The 21,997-nt window shown below is 35.7% G+C and overlaps 1 protein-coding gene across 1 annotated transcript in view; it reads right to left on the bottom strand.

Moving 5' to 3' along the window:
* LRBA (LPS responsive beige-like anchor protein) overlaps positions 1-21,997 on the bottom strand; it is a 416,862-nt gene that overhangs the window by 347,040 nt on the left and 47,825 nt on the right. The window contains exons 5-21 of the mRNA XM_082315661.1: positions 20,068-20,189; positions 19,837-19,963; positions 18,480-18,599; positions 18,020-18,166; positions 16,953-17,150; positions 16,141-16,274; positions 14,745-14,853; positions 14,484-14,636; positions 13,328-13,496; positions 11,254-11,333; positions 9,654-9,716; positions 7,736-7,833; positions 4,490-4,582; positions 3,559-3,667; positions 2,925-3,006; positions 1,076-1,199; positions 631-823 (exon numbers count right to left, since the gene is read on the bottom strand). Coding sequence (XP_082171787.1) covers positions 631-823; positions 1,076-1,199; positions 2,925-3,006; positions 3,559-3,667; positions 4,490-4,582; positions 7,736-7,833; positions 9,654-9,716; positions 11,254-11,333; positions 13,328-13,496; positions 14,484-14,636; positions 14,745-14,853; positions 16,141-16,274; positions 16,953-17,150; positions 18,020-18,166; positions 18,480-18,599; positions 19,837-19,963; positions 20,068-20,189 — 2,121 coding nt within the window. The remainder of the gene's footprint in view (positions 1-630; positions 824-1,075; positions 1,200-2,924; positions 3,007-3,558; positions 3,668-4,489; positions 4,583-7,735; positions 7,834-9,653; positions 9,717-11,253; positions 11,334-13,327; positions 13,497-14,483; positions 14,637-14,744; positions 14,854-16,140; positions 16,275-16,952; positions 17,151-18,019; positions 18,167-18,479; positions 18,600-19,836; positions 19,964-20,067; positions 20,190-21,997) is intronic.

The following is a 21,997-nucleotide window of genomic DNA, read 5'->3' on the forward strand; positions in this document are numbered from 1 at the left end:
AGGCAGTTATCTTTTATACTACTGTGCCTTGTTCGAAGATCCACTAGTAACTTTTATGATATAATTCTGTTCGTAACAACAACAAAAAAATCAGACAGAAGAATAATGAAGGGCAATAGTCTCCTTCATACTGCAAGGATTTGCGTTCTCATCCTGTATTCCATGACAGCTTAACAGCTGAAGCATCTGTCTTAACTTTGATTTCTTTGCTTTTTACTGGTTTGTTTTACAGTCTTTTGATGTTACTGAAAGGTATTTTCGTTTATGAATAGATATGGTGCGCCACCTTGTGTTCATGCCATTATTAAAAACCAAAACCAGCACTAAACTTTTTCAGAAATGCTCCTGAAATTTGATTATCTCATTTTTGAAAATATGTGCCATTTTCAGTATAAACTAATACTATCACAATTTGAGCAACAACTAAAAAGGATTTGTGTTCAAACAACAAAATTAATACTTAATTGTCAAATATTTGAAAGTTATGCCCAGTAACAGATATAAACACTGGGCTTTTATTTAACTATTGACCTTCAGTTCAAGACTATCTCACTGTGTGATACAGCACTTTAAGGCTCTAAATCTAATTACACAGCGTAACAAAATTTCCCAACTACTTCAGACACTCACCTTTGAATGTGTGATCGACAGTGTATCCACCCAAACACGCCAGCCACCCCACTCATATTTGATTGCATGGTAGAGCAAAATTCGAAATATGGTATACACCATCTCAGTTATCTTCTGTTCCTCAGAAGTCTTCGGATTAAAACAGCAAAGGGAAAGCATCCACTCCTGCCAGACAGAGCACTGCAACAAACTCCTGCAAAATACACACATGCTATTTAATCAAATTTCAAAATATATCTTAGAAATATACATCAGCTAAGTCAGGAATTCAACATGTTTAAGACAATTGCTATGTCCAAGCTTCTCTAATTTTACATATCGAAGACAGTACTAGAGTATAGAATTTGCTGAACAGCAATGCAGCTGTATCTGTTTAATGAGTCTAATTTACTAGGAAACCTTGTTGCTTACTTCATATACATGTGCATATAGGAAGCTACCTTACCTCCTATTCTCTCTGCTGTTATTAAAAAGTTTAATCATATCTGAGAGAAAGGCTCGCCGAACCTCCAGAGTTTCTGGACACTGTGGAGAATTACGTAGCAGGGTTGCAATAACCTTCAAAATCTCTGTAAAACAGTTCATGAGCAACAAAATATTAGTACTAAGCACAGCATAAAATACAGGACATCTTCCAATATTGTTTGTACAAGAAAAGTGACACTATGTAAAAAAGTTTTATGCTGAGAAAAAGCACAGCTCTATTTGAGTAGAAGGTTTAACTAATACAAATCCCTTCATCCAAGACTTTTCAAACCTGGTCACCATCAGGGGGATTTGCAGGCCTAGACAGCTGAAGAAAATGGAATCCAAGTTAAATTATTCTGAAATTTTTTTAAATTATCAGGTTTAAGCAACACAAATGTTACTGCATGACAAATGACAAGCTATGAGAATCTGTCAGAACCTTTTTCTAAGGAAGTTCACATAAAACAACGCATCCATTATAAAATCAATATATGAGAAAAATGCATAGATTTTGCTCTACCTTAATAACACTGAATTTTCGAAGAATGTGAATAACTTCTGATTACACTTAACTATTTCTGTTATAAAAAAAAAGTTTGAGAAAGGGGACAAAACCTTCCTGATATAAAATTTAATCTCTTGCGAGCATAATGTTTTCCGTATTTTTAGGGGATGGTCAAAATTCTGGGTACTTTCCACTTCTTGAAGCAGTGGGGCCGTCACTGTTCTTGTTACTTTAGAAAAGTTAACTTTGTAAATAAATTACGGTGCAATTCGAACACGGTCACTGTGATAGTTTCAGTTCACCTTGTACAATTTCTTTAAAAAGAGAAATTCCTTCTTTGATAATATTAGCACTGATCTTAAGAAGGTACTCTAGAAGTCACTCTTCCTACTAGACCTAGATAATTCCAGACTCATACCTCACACTACAAATATATTTGTATTAACCACAGCAGCGACTGCCAATTTCAAAAATCTTGAGAGAGTAACAGAGATCTCCTCACATCTCTTGCTTCATACAGGTTTACCAGAAGGCAAACGGCATACTGCAACCAGACTTCTTTCCTCTGTATCTGCTTTGCTTTCCTTTCTCTTCCCCCACTTTCCACATGAAGCAAACCCACAACTATGACCTGCATTTAATGACAAAGCAGCTATGAAAGTGAAAAAAATCTATTATATCTCCAGAAAAAATGAACTCCCAAAGCTATCATAAGTCCATTGTATTATATGCAGAGCACATTAGTAATGCACATAATTCAGGAAAAGCGATCAGTATTTTCTCTTAGTTCAAAAGACATCTAAAGTTTCATATCAAGATTTTTCCCATAAAGTAAGCTAACCAAAACAGTGAGCAGATACATTTCTCCTACTTGCCATCTAGCGTTGTCGTACTGAATGTAATTTAAGATGAAGGCTGTTTCCATATTTCAGGTAATTTAGTCTGACATCACTAAATAATGCAATCAGAATTTTGCTGGAACCTTAATATGTATTAAATCAAAGTATCCTGTGCATCCAAGTCTTGAAAATCCATTTCATAACATGACTGCACAGCCAAAAAGGGTGAGTTATGAACTACATACACATTTAGACACATAAAATGTCTCTCAAAAAGCTATAGACATACTTCCTAAATAACTCCAGCTAAATGCACATTAGCTTTTCTTTTGTATGAAAGACTATGTAAAACTGAAAACTGAGATCAGAATTAAGACTGGTGGATGTAATTAACAAGCTTTCTCATGTGGTTTTTTTTTTTTTTTTTTTTTTTAGGGCAGACTTTTCTTATGGTAGCACTTAGAAACGTATATCATTCTTACGAGGATTTTGTATCTTCACTGTTGAATCTGGGTCAGGATGTTGTTTATGTATCACTTGAGTGCAAATCTGTTCAGTCAGAATCTAGCAAGAAAGAAGAAGATGCCATATCAATGTTCATAAAGACAGCTTACTGAAACATAGCTGGACACATCCTTCATACAGCACCATCATTATTTCACCATGGTTCTAAAAGTTATCCAAAAAACCCACTTGTTCTCTTTCTTGATAATTTATTTCATCCTGTTCCTAAAATTTTACCCTAATTTTTTTGCTGTTTTCTCTTAAGCACACACTGATTTTAAATAAACTGGAAGAGAAATCTGAATCTAACCATAACAATCATCATAAGGCAAGATCATCGCTATAATGAAATTCCACATATATATGGGTGTCTGCTTGAGACATTCAGGTTACTCATTATCTAGAATTGTTCATAATGAGCATAACCAAGTTAAGGGGGGTGGGGGGAAATCTCAAGTAGCAAGCTTTGTAAAAAAAAAAAGCAGCACTCAGCTGCATCACCCTAAGGTTTAATGTCATCTGGAACATATCAGCACAAATATGTAAGCAATTTTCTAACAATGTCTTACAAGTAATTAGGAAGATTGGATCCTAACTACAGTATATTACTACCTCAAATAGGACATTGTATGTGGTCATGGTGATTAAGCTTGTCTGAAGCATCAGCCTTTCAGCCAACAAAGAGAACAATCCATATCCAAGCATGACTTCAGCTTTTCTCCTAAAACAGTACAGAAAGATAAAATAAACGTATGTATCCAACTTGCTTTAGGGGAAAAGAAAAAGTTTAAAAAGTGTGCCTTAAGAAATATGAAATCACTGGAAACATCTTTTCCTTTTTTGTTCCTTAGGTCTTTCACTTTTGGTTAAGGAAAAGGGCAAGGATTCAAATTCTGAAAGGACAAGTCATTCCCTGAAGACAGACAGAAGACAGCTAACTTTCTTCCATAAATGCAGTCCACTCACCCATGTGTGCAAAAAGCTGAAACACACCCTTAGGGATTTCTTGACAAACACAAGGAAAGGACATCTTTGTCCTCATTTCACTCAAAAATACAACCATGGACAGCGATCTCAATAGTTATCTACTGTTGTAGTCAACTTGAGACATATTGAATCTAGTTCTCAGTAAGACAGACAGGGTTCAATCTCACCAGACTAATTCTTGCTACCGATTTCAGTGGAATTCTGGAAAAAGACCACTTTAAAAAGCAGGCAACCATACTGCAAGTAGGTATTAAATGAACTTGATAAGGAAGTAATAATGCCTGGACACTAGTTGCCAATAACAAGTCATTCCACCACATCAGAAATGTATTAATGACAAATTGAAGGGTACTTGAAGAATAGTAGCTCCTACTCAGTGAAGCATATTTAGTGATTAACTTCCAATAGAGCTTTTTTTACTTTATGTACAAACGTGTGTATATACACACACCAAATAATACATACACAAAATAATATACAGTATGTACATGTCACAGCCTACCTTTCTTTCCTTCTTTTGGGGGGGTGGTGTTTTAAGACCTAAACCAGTACTTACTTTGGAGCGAGATGCTTTAAGAAATATCCCATCACTTTTAGAGCTTGCACCCTGATGCCTTCACTTTGTGATGCTAAAAGCTTGTAGACAACCCTAAGTGAAGAAAACACAAGGCTTCCTAAAATAGTTGAAACACACAGCAATTTTTGGAATGACAAATTAACAGCAGTAGACTGCAAATAAATTTGTATCTGAGCCTAATTTAAAAGAAGGACTGTTTATAAGACTACAAAAAACAGCATGACATTTCTGTTAATGGCACAATAGTTTGTGATTTCACATTTTAGAATTACATTTAGAGATTTTTAATCAAATTTAAATATCTCCCAAATATCAACTCATAAAACATGCTGTGAAAAGTTGCTGCAATGCGTATATTGAGGCCCGTCTTAATCTGACATTTTATCCAGAAAACCAAGCAAGCAATTGTTTTACTATAAAAGTGGCTAGATAGGTATAGCCATGTACGGAGGGGGATTTATCACTAGCACTAGTATTTGACATCTGTGTGCGCTGTTGCTCCCTCAGGAGGGACAGAGGAAGACACCAAGTCAGGAGGCATTCTTCTCATTTCACCTACATTGGTTTCTGCTCTTCACCTCCTTACGATTATGCTCTACACCCACTTATGATTCTCCACTAGGAAGGTTTAAGAAGAAAGCTGAAGGGAGCGAGGGGTGTGTCTGTAGCAACGTACTAGACTTAACTAGGCTGAACAGTTCTAGCTGAAGTTTTCCCAAGCAAGAAAATGAGAGTGTAACAGACACAGCAAGGAAAGTGTCAACATAACTGATGAAAGTCTGGTAAATTAATAAACAATTGGAAGTACAGTCTTACAGCAGGAATTGTCCAGTAACCTTACATATATTTGTCATTACCAAGTCAATCCGTAATACTGCACAGATCTCATCACCTGCATCTATGCCTTCCCCCGAATAAAAAGAAATTGGACTAGTATTTAGTCTTAACTTCTCAAATATTTATTTGCAGTACATTAAAGCTTATTCTTTTATTAAATTGTTTATTTACACAGTGAAAAATTCTATTATTGGCCTTCTGTCAATGTGAAGAATGACAAATGCAAGTTTTTGATCCTTGTAAATCTCCAATAAAAACATAAGGCATCTAAAGGTATTTATCGGTTACATCTAATTTCATTCCTTGCTTACTTTTTAGACAGTAAAGTGCTTATGACCATGTCACTATCTGATTTCAGTTGGGCTGTCATTCACTGTATTGGACAGATCTTTGAATTTGCGAAATATGATTTAGCTTATACGTACACAGACTACTAAGCTCTCTCTGAAAAAAAGAAAAGATTAATTTCCTAAGGCTCCATGCAATTATATTCGCACAGAAGGCACAGTACTCAGCCTTTACTGTGAATATTTTCTGAGTAAATTTTTGAGGAAATTTGTATCACTTTATTAGGAGGAAGGAAAAAAAAAAAAAAATATCTAGTTTCAATGATTCTTGAGTCTTTCCAAAAACATCCCATGTTACAATATCGCATTTTAGATCAGACAATTGTACAGAGTTCAAAGGACTTATTCAAGTTTTTAGGCCTTATCTATATATAACTGAGCACTCATCACTAATTAAATATTCCTTCACCTTTACATACCTAAAAATATTACCCAGGACACCTAAACTAAGACAAAAAAAAAATATCTAGTTTTATAATAGAATTTAAGTGAAAACCTAGGGGTGATTAAAAAACAGTTATCTACAACAAATAACTTATCATGGAGAAAGCTGCAGCCACAGCAACTATAGAATCAAACAAACAAGCAAGCCCATGATACAACGTTCATTCAAGCAATATAATCCATTTCCCTGCTTGTCTTAACAGAACAGGATGAGGGTTACCTAATCGCATAGGAAAAAATATTTCCTTACGCTTATTATTCCTTCAGTAGATTGGTTAGTTTTAAAATTTTAATTATTAAAAAACTCCGAATAAAGTTTTGCAAAATTATTTTTAAATTTTAAGAGTATCGTGTTTTAATTGCAGAAAAGTAGATGTATCAATAAGCATACAAACAACCCACTAAGTGACTGGAGACAATACAGGAGCAAGGAGTGTAACAAATGAGACAGGAAAACAAAGTGATTTCTCACTGTGGACTCACTATTCATGCTGACTTGCCCATATACTAGTTAATAAAAAAGAAAATGTCTACTGTCGGTTGTTAAATAAAAACAAACATATTGCATTGGAGACCCAACATGACATTCAAATACTTTATTATATAGAGTTTTTATTAGTTTCCCATAGCATAACACATTACCATACAAATGAAGTCAAAGCTGAAGAAAATGGGAAGAAAAAAAAAAAAAAATCAGCCTAGCACTAAAAGGGAAGAAAACAATTATGAACGTGCCTGGATGTTGTCTCTTGAGAAAGGGCGACTGAAAAAAATATATGTATAAATAGGGGTTAACCAATAGGTGCAACAAAATGTATGAAATGAGACTCTGCCTTTACACAGCAAGAGAATTACTACTCCACATACCCTTCTAGGAATAGTTCTTACATTCGTTTGCCTGTTCCAATTTTTTCCCCACTATGTCCAGGCAGGTTCATTTTAAATTAGGAAAGTTCAATAACGCAACCACCCTCTGAGAGCCACAACACAAAATCAGAGTCATAACTTAGTCTGTTTCTAGCAGATCTTCTCTTGTCCTTTTACTGTTAGTGGAATTTGCTACTTTCCCTACTTTTCTCTCACAATAGAGTTAAGCAATATTTTTCTGTTTGTTGCAAAAAAGGCAATCCATACCACAAAGTGCTAAATTTAAACAAATAAAAGGTTTCTTCTGCAAAAGTCCCATCATGCTTTACATGTTAAAAAGGAAAGAAAGCTACCAAAGATCAGAAGAAATCTGAACCAATTTTTGTCAGCTCACTTTCAGTTCTAAAACGTGTAAGAACAGGAGGCTAAAGACTAAGCGCTAGTAGATGAAGACTTAACATCAATGTATAGACTAACTGAAATTGATCACTACCTGTTTAAGCATGACTGACAGCTTGGAAACATTAAAAAAAAAAGACCTCATTGATAATAAATCCAACATCACCTCTTGTCAAAAGAACACCTGGACACAAAAATCTCCCAATATGAGGAGTCTAAGACTGCATCACGTACGCTGAGGAGGACCTTTCAAATTTCATGGGAATTCTAACAAGCAACAGCATGGTCAAAATACTATTTCCTTTTGCCCACTTACAAAATTCAAACTTACTGTAATCCATTCCTCTGATCAAAAGCAGGGATCATAGAACTGGGATGCTCTGACATTAGAGCAACAAGCAACTGCAAGACATCCATTAGATTGTCATCCTGTTGAATAAAAGTTACAAATTTGAATTGAAAATGCATGTAGACTAGAACATTGCTTTGGTTAAAAGAACCACTACAAAACATTGCAAAATGAACTGGAAAGTAATAGTAAACCAAGGACCAAAACAATTAGGCCAGGATCAAAAGAGCTATAGATCTGGAAGGCAAGTGCAGGAGTAAATATTACCAAAAAAACCCACTTTATTTTTTAGAGTGAAAAGTGATACATCTGTGTCTGGGATGTAAGCCTTTAACAGGGAACGGACTATTGGACTATGCTATTTCCTTCCACACACATGCTCATCTGTTTGCATGTATGTTTCCCCCCCTTTTACTGCACAGGAGCTAGAAATAAACTGCTGCACATTTTCTGGGGCACAGGGTGGTGTTTAATGCAAAATCTCTACTAACAAATGTCTGCCCCAGGGAAAAAAACAAAAAACAAAAAAAACATACCACCACCTGCCACAGACAACATTTAAAATGGGTAATTCAAGCTGCTCAGTAACGTTTTCCATACTATTAGTCTAAAGCACTCTGAACTACAGTTTATTAATTTGTTCCAAGCTAATTATAACTAAAAATAACCCATGAAGTAGCAAAATGCAACTGTCTTTTTTTTCCCATTCTTTGTGGTATTAAAGTGAGCGCTTATTTAAAAAAGGAAAAAAAAAAAAAAACAACCAAACACTTTTGAACAAATAGTCTGATTCTTTCTCTATTAGAAAACCAGTTTTACACTCCCTGAACTACTCTGTTCACCTGATGATATCACCAGCTTACATTACAGACACTATCACTGATGAATGAGCTCTATGAGAAGGCTGAATTTTACTTTTTTTGTTGATGTTTCCTGAATTTACAACTAGATACCTAATTCTGTGGGATTCAGTATTCATGAATCTTTTAGATTTGACCATACAAACTGCTAAAATAGTTAAAATACCACCTCCTCATCTGAAGGTTATATAAAGCTTCTGCTATTTTGGTTTACTCTTACATGTTACCAAGAGACTTATTTTTTACATCTCCATATAAAGTAGAACAACTTAAATTGCTTGACCATGGTACTACCAAGTAGTAGTAACCAGCACAGAGAATAAAAGGAAAATATAGGTGTAAACAAAAAAAGAAAAAAAATCCATACTGCTTGAAGTGAAGTTCAATTAATTCCTTATTTCACCCATTTCAAGCACCCTTATAGAGATGAGATCAGTTAGATTTATGTCCCCATTTCCCTTGTCTTTGATGTTGCATCTGGCATAAAGTGCCTTTTCCTGGTGCTAAAATATGAAGATGCAGATGTATCAGTGGTAACCAACATTTTCTCCCAATTAAGTTTATATGCTTCTCTTAGATGCCATTAACATACATCTTTATTTTTTAATGCATGTTTTCAATTTTATTGCTTTATTTAAGAAGCAAAATAAAAAGGAGAGAAAAACAAAACAAAAAATACTACTTAGGCAGCATAAAAAAAAGGGTTTGTCTTTTTTTTTTTTTTTTTTTTTTTAAGTCAGCCTCACCATCTGTTTTTCTGCTTGGTAAATCGGTTTGCAGAACAACATAAGAAACCATTTTGACTTACTGGCTTAATGAACTTCAATCTAACATTGAACATAGTGCTTAAATCACTGCAAGAATATTGGCAATTCAGCACACTACACTAAAGAGTTGGACGATGTTTGCTACTTCCCCTACAGAGCCATCTTGTGGCATAAAGAAGGTAACATTTGAAAATATTCAGATATTTGGTGGTCACAAACAGCAGAAGTAGTACCTCTCTTCCTGTCCCGCAAACCCCCCAAATTAAAAATTACCTCATGTATAGTGAGCAGATAATTGAGGATAGCCTGCAATTCGTCTTCTTTTATTCCGTAGTCCTTTAAAAACAATCACGTTTTAACTATCATCTTTCAAGTACAAAAGTACTGTTCCCAAAAGAGCATTATTACAAGCCACGGTTATATACAGAGCAAGTCCCACAAGACAAATTTGATTTCACTTGGTACTGTAATAGCTTCATAGATGGAAGGTAGCTTTTTCCCCACCCAAAAAAATACCCACTGAAGGTTATAAAAGTGCATTAAGACAACTCCAACACAGGCATAAAAATAAGCTAGATAGTAATATAGTACATGAAATTGTTAGAGTAACACATGTTAATTGATACAGATCATTTGAACTGAGAGATTCCTATTAATAGAAAAATTAAATTAAGGTGGCAAAGAGCATTCAAAAGTAGACCTGGATGTTTAATTATAAGCCTGTTAGTCATGCCTGTAGCTGAGTTTGCTTCTTATTTTCCACTACAGAATCCTATCTTCAGTTGTTATCAACTCTGCAGAAATATAAATCATTTATGGCGTCTATGTCAGGAATATGCCTTGAGGTCTTTTTAGGGAAAATAAAATAAAACCCAACAGTTTCTAAGAACAGGGTGAGGGAAGGGAAAAGCAGACTTCTTCATTTCTATAGCTTTTATTTTTTAAAGCAAGTATCTCATTTCCTGAAAAGATTTTGCACCACTGTGTACAAATAGAAAATCTGCAGAAGAATTAACCTTTTATGATGGACGTGGTTTTTACTGTCCTAGTGAAACTCTACGCAAAACTGTCCAAGTTATAAATCTCTGACAGAAATTTAAAAAAAAAAAAAAAAAAATGAAGCTAACACTTAATGAAAGTCTTTGAGTTTGATAGCTAAATTGTCCCTGATACTTCAATTGCAGAACATCCAATTTAAAGAAAGAATACAAGAGTCAAGAGCAGAACTCTTCTGGCAGTTACTCCTCCATAGTGCTGGGGCTAAGGGTAGCAGCACAGAGAGCATTCCGGTCCCTCAGCAATGCAGAGGAAGAAGGGAAAAGGGAGCTAGATTCAAACACAGAAAAGACAATCTACAGAAGGGAGAGAAGAAGAGAGAGATCAGAGCTTACAAGAGGAAAGGGTTAAGAAGAGTCTATAGGCAGTAGAACTGCCGAATTTCAGTATTCCTCTAATGCCTAACAAACAGTTGTGAAAGTTATTGATAGAGTCTTTCTTATCCTCCTCTGGCCCACAGCATATAATGTCAAATGTTGCTCTTTAGTCTTTAACCACTTCTTCTGATGCAGGTGATATTTTTCTTGTCAAAAACAAAACATGGAATCAAATAGTTATTTCCCCAGTAGCAAACGTTTCTTAGTTAATGATTTCACAGCTCCGCTTTTGATAAAAACAGCTTGAAAGGGAGAAAAATGCATCTTTAGCACTGCTGTCTGTGGCAAGAGCCACAATAAAAAGACGCATCTTACATGGTATTTCCATTTACTTATTTGTTTACAAAATTCAACACACTTAATAAAAAATGCTATATTAAAGTGCATTTCCTTAAGAAAGGAAACTTAGGTATCCTATCAATAATTTAAAGTTACCCTACCTTCATCACTAGCTGTTTAATGAACATCAACAAGAATGCTCGCAGAGATAAAATCTCTTTTTGAGTAGGCCGTGGCCCATCTACAAAAAAAGAAGATACATGAAATGCAAATTATCAGTTGTTATTAGCATAGCATGCATTTTCATATAAAGAAAAATAAAAGGCATTTTCTGGGTGAAGAGGGCACAATTCTAAGTGAAGTTATCTTTCCTCCACTTCAGACTACAAAATAGTAATGTGTTTTATCACTGTATTAGCAAAATGCTCGAACCAGTGAGGTTCTACTAAGGTTCTACTAAGGCTTTTATTAAATACAGTTTTATAAAGCCCTCTAAACTCTTATCATGATGTTACCACTTCCTTGCAGTGTCTATGAACCAACTTCATGCAAGGAATAAGACTGATATGAGAACTTTATGTCAGAATTTCCAGATTTCAAATTTTTGCAGTTTACTATTGTTCTTAAAGTTTCTCTGCTAAAGCTCAAAGGAAGAACTACATGCCATTATTACACATTGGCTATATACACAACAAAAAGCAATCTTACAGTGGTATATATAAAGATTACTTCGAAAGCGGAAGACCTTATTTGTTAACTCAAAGTCAAAAGGACTTGCTTCTGCCATTCCTGTGTAAAGCAGACTTTCACTGAAACATTTTAAATACTCAAACACTGAGTAGTTCCCAGGAGAGGCAAGGTTAAAAAAACAGGTGCAACCAAATGTCAAAGCCAAGTAAAAGCTTTCATACAGAAAGCAAATGAACTGTTGCAAATACATTTCTAGGGATAGTTTTTACATTTGCTCATAGGTACACAGTACTTATGACCTTAATCATCAGGGAAAAGCAAATCAACTAGCAAATGTAAGTGATCATATGAGTCTCGTTTTATACAGTATAGGCCCACAGGCGTATTTGGTTTAAGAATAGTTATTTTAAATACAGACCAGTCTAGTCAAAATAAGCCACTAGACTGTATTAGTAAGACTATCCTACACATACACTTGCCTCAGGCTCAATAAATAGGTTCAGAAACTAATTAAGTAAATCCATGTCTTTGCTACAAAGAAAGGAGAAAGAGCACATGCTTTGCTCCTTACAGGATGCAAAATACTACAGAACAACTTTGCAAGCCTCTAACAGGAAGGGCTGGTCATCTCGAGAAGTTGGTGGCAGGAAGTTGGACCCATCTAAGGAGCACTCACTCCCAGGACATCTAGCTCTCTTTCATCACCTGCTTCTCTCTCTGAAATTCCAGGGCCTTTCTTCATTACAGGAGAGAGTAGAGATATAAGTTATTCTCCCTCTGCCAAGGCTGTGTGCCAACCCCATAAAACACAGAACGACAATTAGGAGAGTTGTAAAGCCATACTTTCAAAAAGCATTCATTCCCTTATCTGTGCCAGTTGCATCTGCACGTGTTTACGTTATGCTGGTGCACATTTCGCTTCTCCCAGTTCCTTTTACAGTACTGGCTTTCTGAGTAAAGCAGCTATTCCCGTTGCTTTTTTCTTAGGATCAGTATTCTTGCTCTATGTTCTGTGTCAATGACAAGTACTAAACACCTGTTCTAAATTTCTTACTACTTCTTTCGCCATGAGTTCGCTGTCTGGATTAAGCACGCTTATTAAGTGGTTTTCCAACAAGTTCAGATACCTACACCTGTCAGACAGACTCAGTATGCCTGTTTTCAGCTATACTGCTATTATCAATTGATCTTACAAGCACTTAAAGTCTGTCCAGTACTTGAACAAGCTCCACGAAGAGACCGCATTCCCAGGCACAGCTCTACACTTTCAAAACCCTACCGTTTCTCTGACCAGTTCTATCTATCATTAATTCACACAGGTCTTTGGTGACAGAGGATATGACTTCTAAAGAAAGTTTCCATTAGTTTCTGAAAAAAAGCTTTCAAGAATATCCTATGGACAAAAGCACGCTGCAAACTGTGACACTGAACCCACTGCATGAAAATAAAATTCTTTCTGGAACATTTACAGTTCTATTCTATACATTGTATACAACATTTTTTTAAAACAAACATCAGCTTGTGAAAGTAGAAATGAATACATACCTATGCCCTTGGGAGTTATACCACTGCGATCCTGAGGATTCACTACCCAGTAATAATGCTTCAGGGTATGCATGACCAAAAGAACTGTCCCAACCCGCCGGATTGCACCATATATGTTAACAGTGCCAATGAACTCAGTAGACAGGTAAGTGTACAGGATCAGCTGAACCTACAACACCCAATCACGAGATCAAAAATCAGTACAGCAAAATTGCAACACATCAGACAACTGTATCCTTAAATTTCATCTACGAAAATGTCTTAAAGAAATAGTCGCAAAACTCTTAAAACCCTTGCAAACTGATGAAAAAATTCATTTTATTTCTAAAACTATAGAGTGCTGTGGGTTTTTTAAGCTGGGCCACACTCATGGAAGCTTGAAAGCATGGTATTCACGCAATCACAGATAGCTGAGATTGGAAGGCACTCCTGGAGATCATCTAGTCCAACCTCTCTGTTCAGAACAGGGTCACACATGAAGTATTATAGAAAGGTGCATATTTATTATAGGCTTAAGTATTCATTATAGGCTTAATTATTTACACATCTTCTTTCCCTTTTTCTTCTGAGAAATAATGACTTAATACCTAATAATTTAACTTAGCTGTAGCAAACATAAATGTTTTACAACAGCTTCAACAGTAGCGTTGTTAGTGCTGTCTCAGTTTTTGAAGTGTCAAACAAACCCTTGTGGATGGCATCAAAAAAATTGGTAAGAAGTAGAATCAACTAGAAAGTTTTCATTCAAGCTGTTCGCTGTCAGAGAACATAGATTCACCAAAACAAAAATACTCTGCAGAGAATATGTCGATTTAAATGAAGACTTCAAATCTGACACCCAGGATAATTTCTCTTAAAAATTGCTGGGTTTTTGCCAAATAACCCATTCAAAATTCCTTCTCAATCTACAACACTGACTGGGTCAGGGACTCCAGAAATCACTCCCAACTCTGTTCTGCAGAACGCTGCAGGTTTCCAAACTCCCTGAAAACCTTGGGAGTCTGCAAAACTTGACAGCTACATGCTGAAACACAGAGTCTAAAAACAGTTTCTGTATGATTTCTGCTGGGGAGCCAGGACCTGTAATTCTTTGAGTCCAGGCTTAGTCTCAACACTCCCAAATCATAATATACCTTATAAGAATAAGTAATTTTACCTGTGCTGGGATATGAATCCATATTGCAGGATTAAGGAGAACATGATCACACAGCTGCTTCAGCAAGGGCACCCCATTGTGTAAGTTGCTCAGGTATTTCGAAAAGGCAAGGCAAAGTTCTAGCACAGCTCGGGTAACATGGGCTTTGGAAGACTGTAAAAGAAGATCTGCTTAAAGAAGAGCCCTACAACAGTCTAGGAAAAGTATTTCTCTCAAAAAAGTTCAACATTAATGTAAGACATCAAGAAAGATTTGCTTTACCTTTTCTAGGCTATATCCTATCACAAGGAAGCCCTTACAGGAAAGCATCTGATCTTGCATAGCAATGGAGTTCTTCAACAACTCCATGATGAAAGCCAATAAAGTAGAACTGAAAAATATTATGTTTTAATAAAGAAATATGTTTTAAAGGACTACAATGAGAAAGTATTTCCAAATTAACACTTCCATCACACAGCCCAGAGACACATTCAATGTGTTATATAAATGCTCAGATCAGAAATTTTAAAACAAAAAGCAAGGCTAAATTTTGAAAGCTCTAACTTCTTGCTTTTAATTAATGCATTTCTAACTTGAAATTCTGGATTCTGAGATAACCATGCAATAGCAAAACTCTTCTGAAAATACGTTCTTGCAGAAAGGCAACAGTTAAGCATGTGCTTCCCCCTGCTTTGTACTTCACTTACAGACTTCTGCAAGATCAGTAACAAATGCCATTCCACTTCCTGCTGCTTTCAGATGAGCAGACATTGGAAATATTTTTCTAGACAGAGCTTTACTATTGGTTCAAGCTAATTCAACTCTGTGCTGCTGCAGAAGGAATGTTCATGCCCCTCCCCTTGTGTCACAGCACTAGTGCCTGTGAATCAAGACCTTAGCCAGCTGAAAACCCCTAATGCCAGGCCAGTTTGCAACTAAGTCAAATCCCTGACTCATCACATAGGTGACCAAGTCTGAGCCAGCTCAAGAGAGGCCCAGGACCATCCAAAATGGGCTGAAGGCACATTGTAACCCCCTCTTCTTAGCAATAGTATGGATGTAGACCATCTTTAAAAACAGTCGTGAAACTACAATTGCAATGAAACAGAGCAAACTACACCAGGATTCTAAAAAGCAATCCTTTTGCTATTAATACTACTCTTTAACTTAGGAGCTCCACCAGTTTCTGTGCCTGAATGTTCAGAAGTTGGACTGAGTTGAAACAAAGCTGAAACCAGAGGAAAAGCCCGGCAGTAAGACTGAATAACAGTATCTTCCAAAAAGTCTGAAGGTAAAAAAACCAAAACAATTCTAAGGAATAACTTCATGTAGCTGAAAAATTCATCCTTCCTGGAGTTTCTCTTGAAGCCTTCCCCAGTGGATATTCTTCATGACAGGAATAAGCTCAAGAGAATTGTCTCTAATTCTGTTACACAAAAAAATTGTGAAGTAGAAACGTGTACATTTTGATTCTGTGTGAACTTTCATAGAAAATTTGGTACAAATAAACACTTCACTTTGATGTCCTGCCTGTAACAAGGCCACCTTTTTGTTGTTAGACATAATTCATTGTTGCACAAGACAATTTAAACCACTATGCCGCTTAATAAAGAGGTAATTTCCTTTACTTAAAAAAAAAAAACCAAAGAACAGAAACACAATAAGTATATGCACTCACCAAACAGTTGTGTCAACATGATCCGATGAATATTGCCTATAGTCTAACTGTGCAAAGAGAGGGAAAAGTACCTGCACCCCTCCAATGGAGTGCAGGGCACTTTGGATAGAATGCGTTAAGACTGCTTTCACATCCTGGCAAAGAAGAATTAAGAAATATTGAAATCTCCTTCAGAAACTGTTAAAAAGCTTGTTAGAAATAGTTCGAAATTTCTTCAATATAAAAACTGTATTATTACCAAATAAAAAGAAACAGCAAGAAGTACAAACTGGCTGCCACAGCCAGACTAAATGCCCAGTCTGGCTGACCTACTGCTTTAGATACAGTCTACAGTGTAGATCCTCAGATGAATATACAAGAGGTGGCTTGCAAACTCTAAAACAAGTCTTTAGCAGTAGAGAAACTCTAGAACAGAACACATTAAAAGCTTCTGACAAAAGATTAAGGAGTTCAAAGCATAGGGAAGAAAAGGGTATCACATTCAATAGGACAAAGGACGGGAGATAGGTAATATCTGTAGGGGAGTGAACATGTCAGAAGTGAGGAAGAAAGATTTAAAAAAAAAAAAATCCAACACAGTCTTTGTAATACTGACATTTTTTAGGTTGTAACTTTGATAAAATAAATTTTTTTCTTAGGATTCTTGTGCATCCACATTAATTCAAGAAACAGGGGACGTAGCAGCAGAGACAACACAAAAAGCCAACCTATCAGCAGTTCCCTATCTTGTCCAAATCCCTATAAAACTTGATTTTTAGGTTTTCAAACAGAAGTCATTTGTATCCTCCAAATCTATGAAAATGTTGAAATACCTGCAGCATGAGGGCATGTGGTGAATGAACAAAAATAGAAGGGTTATCCTTAGGGGATGACTCTAGACACAGCTGTGCATCCGTAGCCCTTGGATTGTACATAAAAGCAATAGCACTGGACAGTTTGCCATCATACAGCAACAATTTGTGATGTTCATCAAGGAAGAGATCACTTTCTGCCTTGAATTTGAATGTTCCCTGGATTGGGGAGCAGGGTTGAGGAAGGAAAAAAAGAAAAAAAAAAAAAATTACATTACACACATTGAGAATACTGTTCAGAACACAACAATTGCCAAAAAATGACTAAAACGTTGCTTCTTCAATCTAGCAGTATTTCAGAAAGAAGGGGTCTCATAAGAACATTGACTCAAAGTCAATTTTACAGAGTTAGAACTGCAGAATTTTTTTTTGACCCCTGAAGAGTGACATTGCCAAAATGGTGGGTAATGTAAAAGAAACACGTTAGCTAGGAAACAGAATGACAGTCAGCAATGTTCACTCATAAGGAACTAATAATTGAGAGGCAGATAGAATAGGAACCATCTTTTTTAGCGTATGTTTGTACAGCTGCTAGGGAATAACAGTCTTCAATTAGTACCCCTCAGGCTATGACGAAACAAATAAATCACTGCAACAAAAAACTAATCCTCAGCACTAACTTCACACATTTAAAAAAAACTGACTAGCACAATCAACTATAAAGTTACATTTCTAAAACAAATACATCATACTTGATCTAAAGTTTTCAGCCTCAATGAAAAAGTGAACCTAGCCAGAGAATACAGTGGTGTTCTCCCTCTCCCAACCACCAACACGGAAATTTTGAGAAGTAAACAGGAACACAAATTTATTTTTTATAAGAAATTATTTAATTGAATTAATGCTTACTTGTAGTTTGTGAGACGATAAATAGGCTTATAGAAGAAACATGGAAGAGTTTGATGAAAAGATTAAACAGTAAGAACATTTTTAGAACAACATAGAGGTGTCACAACATTCTTAAAACCCACCATAAAGAGTCTTATCATAATTAAACTTTGGAAACTTTACAGTCAGTTCTAAGATACCTTATATCCCAGACCAAGCTGATAAATGGCAAAGATCTGAGCAGCATTGAGAGCCTCACTAAAAAGGTAAACAGACGTCATTTGCCCACAAAACACTCGATTGGCATCTGCTGTTTCTGAAGAACCCAGGAAACATTTGTCAAATGTCTGAAAATGAAACAGAACCCAGTAACAGGGTTTAATCTACGCTACACAAGCAAATTATGCAAAGAATACACATATTATCAGGGAATACTATTTCTACATAAACAAGCATTTGAGGGTCTCAGCAGAAACAAATTTTAAGTTCTGACATGTATAAAAGCAGAATCTACTCCTCTACCAAAAAGTTGTTAATTTTATTTCAACATTTTTTAAAAATGCATAAAATGGGGGAGGTTTATTAATAAAATGGCAAAGGGTATCTGTTTAATCCATCAAGACGATCAACTATAGGTATTAATATACAGGGATTACTTACATCACTGGTGTTGACAAACCATGTTATTTCTCCATAAGATGCCAGTTCCCCATTCACATAACATCGAAGTTCACTATTCTTCCAGCGGTTATAGATGTGCACTATAGTAACCATATACCACTAAACGATAAGAAAACAATTGATACAATTCTATAGACACTTAAAGTAGCTTAAGCATTAAAGTGGAGCACAGTAGAACAAATTCAACTATTTATGTGAATTAAATGAAAGATTTATTTTAAGTCGAAAAGATTAAGTCTTTGGTGAGTTTTCTTGCATAGCTATGTCAAAGGACAGCATGCCATTTTTTCCACAAAAAGTAGACACAGAAGCTTAAAAAATATTTATGGCATAGAACTCAAAAAATCCGGCAATGCTGAACCAAATTTACACTGAAACCACTGTGTAAATAAGTTTTAAGTTGGGTTACTCTTGGCATGATAGACTACTGCAAATGTCATTCCAACAAGCAAGGATGGCTCCAGACTAAAGACTTTCAAAGGCTGTGCATGTCAAATTATCACAAACAGAATCGATATTTACAGCAAGGGATTACTGATAAGAAATTCCTGACGAGGCCTGTTCTCCCACAAAATGTTTACACCAGTTGCTCCAGAAACATTAGCAGACTATCTAACTGAAAATGGAAACATTTTCAACATAGCATACTACTACTTAATAGGCAAACAAGCCTTGAACATCAATAATAAAATCAACTCATTTTAATTCTTACATTTAAAAAGATACATAGAATAAAGCACCAAATGCAAGGAGACTATGTTCCGGACAACCTGAATGAACATAAAGTATAACGTTCTTTCAAGAACGAATCTGTTTTTCTCCCACATGCAAGACAACCAAACTCCTATTAATGGTCCTAGCTTGATTAGGAAAAGGAAATGTGGGTTAGTAACCATGCTTTCTTAAAATAAGACTGCATTTGTCCACATTGAGTAAGTAACGACATAAAGGGGAGCCTTAGCAAAGGCTCCTTTAGGAAAAGGAGAAGAGAATGCCTGGAGGTGGGAGAAAACACAGTATAAACAGAGAAGGAAAAAAATCACAAGCCTTGTAACTTTCAAGCTGTGTATATGTACTAAGAGTTCTCAGAGAACTCACACAAGTCTCACAAATTCATAAAACTTCTGGTAAACTGCATTTTCTAGCTCTTTCTTATATATTTCATAAGTAAAATTAAAAAGAGGTAAGAATTCAGAACACAAATTTGTTTTGCTTATTCCGGTGTAACTGTTCTTATACAGAAAGACGAGCCTAATCAATAGCTACGACACACCCCCTAGGCTACATTTTTAAATTCCTGAAACCTGTTTGAAAGATTTTTTTTATTTTTACTCACCTTTTGTGGCTTGAAATCAAATTTTACACAATGCTGGAAACCTTTTCCCTTTGATTTTATGGACGTTACAATCAAGCAGCCTCCAACAAAGTGAGCAGAATAACCAAGTCCTTTGTTTGTTCGAAAACTAACAAATTAGAACAAAATCAGCACATACACAGATGGAAGCAGAAATCATTTAACAATTAATAGTCATTGAACATCAGAATTATGGTTTTCCATAACACTCACCAATATAAGTAAGGCTTATCCTTATCCACATTGATATTATTTACAGGATCCATTCTTAACCAAGTGTGGAAAGTAAACCCATTCTGGTACGGCCACTTGGCTATAGGAGGTAAGGCAATAGCCTAAAGAAAGCAAAAAGTTATTCATGTGGAAAGATCAGCTTCACAACAGTAAGAGTATACAGCTTCAGATACACACTACAAATGCGTACACTACAAACGACTACAGTTTCCCTATACTAAAAAAAAACTGGCCTAACTTCTGTGCTTTTTGTACTCCACTGTTAAAATATTTAATTAATCTAAATATTTAAAAACTGGTCTTTATATCTGGAAGCAGATTATTAATACTAACCCACACTTCAAAAATTAAATGCTTAGTGGAAGCCTTACAGCATAAAAGCTCCTCAAAATGCAAATTCAAGTTGATTTGGTTTCGTGATAACCTGACAGAATAATCAGATTTATAAACTTACTTTCACATAGTGTTGGTATTCAAGAAAATAACTGATTATGAAAAGAAGCTGGCCACAAAAAAGAGAATCATATACATTTCACTTAACAGATTCTGTTCTCTCTTGAAACTCATGTCTATGTAGCCTTCCAGTTAGAATGTGACAGACTTAAAAACTTCCTTAAAAGAAAGGTAATACAATCCTCACCAGCCAAAATCTTCATATCAAACACCACGTTTATGTTAGCTCAAAAGCTCTTAAGTTATAAACTGTGTGGCAGGGCCCTTTGTTTCAAACAGTTGGGTTTTATTGTGTGGGGTTTTTTGTTTGTTTGGTTTGGGGTTTTTTTTAACATTACTATTAACTTTCCACTGTTTTGCCGCACAGATTTGCAATACACACTTCAACTAAGACTGCCATAACCTCTGATCAAAGATGCTGTCCAGATGATCAGTACCAATGAACAAAAAACATCAAAGAACTTGAGTGTCGCCAGACTCCTTATTATGCTCCCACGCTGCATTCAGCTACCCCTGTGCAAACAAAATGCTATAAATCCTTCTCTATGCCAGCTAGCTAATCAGGCTGCATGTCTTTGAGCCCAACTTTTAGGAACTGGTAGCACTATCATTTGGTTTAACTCGCAATGGATCTTGGAGTAATTATATCAAATACTTAATTTCTCAGACTTGTTAATTTAAAAATATATAAGAATATTCACATTAAGGTTACTGAGGCACCCCAATATCACATACGGTTCAAGCATTCAACACAATTATTAGAAGTTAAATACAAAAACAGTACATGAATAGCCAAAAGGAACAAAAACATGCCTATCTATTGCCAAGTTCTGTTGCATGTGATAAACATATAACCACAGAAGCATTTTCCTAGTAGTCTGCGTTTTTCAGTCTCAAGTTTTCATGCCAAAAAAATTCATTATGTCATCAAGTTGCTGAAATTTAATCTCAAGCCACTGAGGCAGAAAGGTAATGGGTTTATGTGAAGAGAACGGGAAAGAATCATCTAACAAATCTTAATTCAACTCTTATTCTGAATTACGCATCAAATTTTGAACATACTATTTCATCCTATAATTTTAGGAGCAAAGGTGTTGATATACTTAAATTCCTACAGAAGATTCTGCACAGCATTTTCCAACTACCTATTTAGTTTCAAACTCTTTTTCAGGTGAATACCACGTAACTTAAAAATGAACCAGTCACCTGAACAATTACAAGACGACTGCCATTGTTAAATTTAATCCTGTTTCAGTATTATTCAACCTACACGTGCCTAGTATCCACATTTTCTCAGAGAATTCTTATAAGCAATATATGTTATACACAGCACCTGATCATTAAAAGAACTAGCAAATGGTACAAGTATGGCCGCTTCTAGTTCAACACTTCTGTGGTTTAACTAGCAAAGGTTTCTAGATGTAAGGCTAGATGGGAAGCCCACGCTGGAGCAGGC

Source organism: Platalea leucorodia (genome assembly GCF_965183815.1).
Source record: "Platalea leucorodia genome assembly, chromosome: 6".
Taxonomy (NCBI): domain Eukaryota; kingdom Metazoa; phylum Chordata; class Aves; order Pelecaniformes; family Threskiornithidae; genus Platalea; species Platalea leucorodia.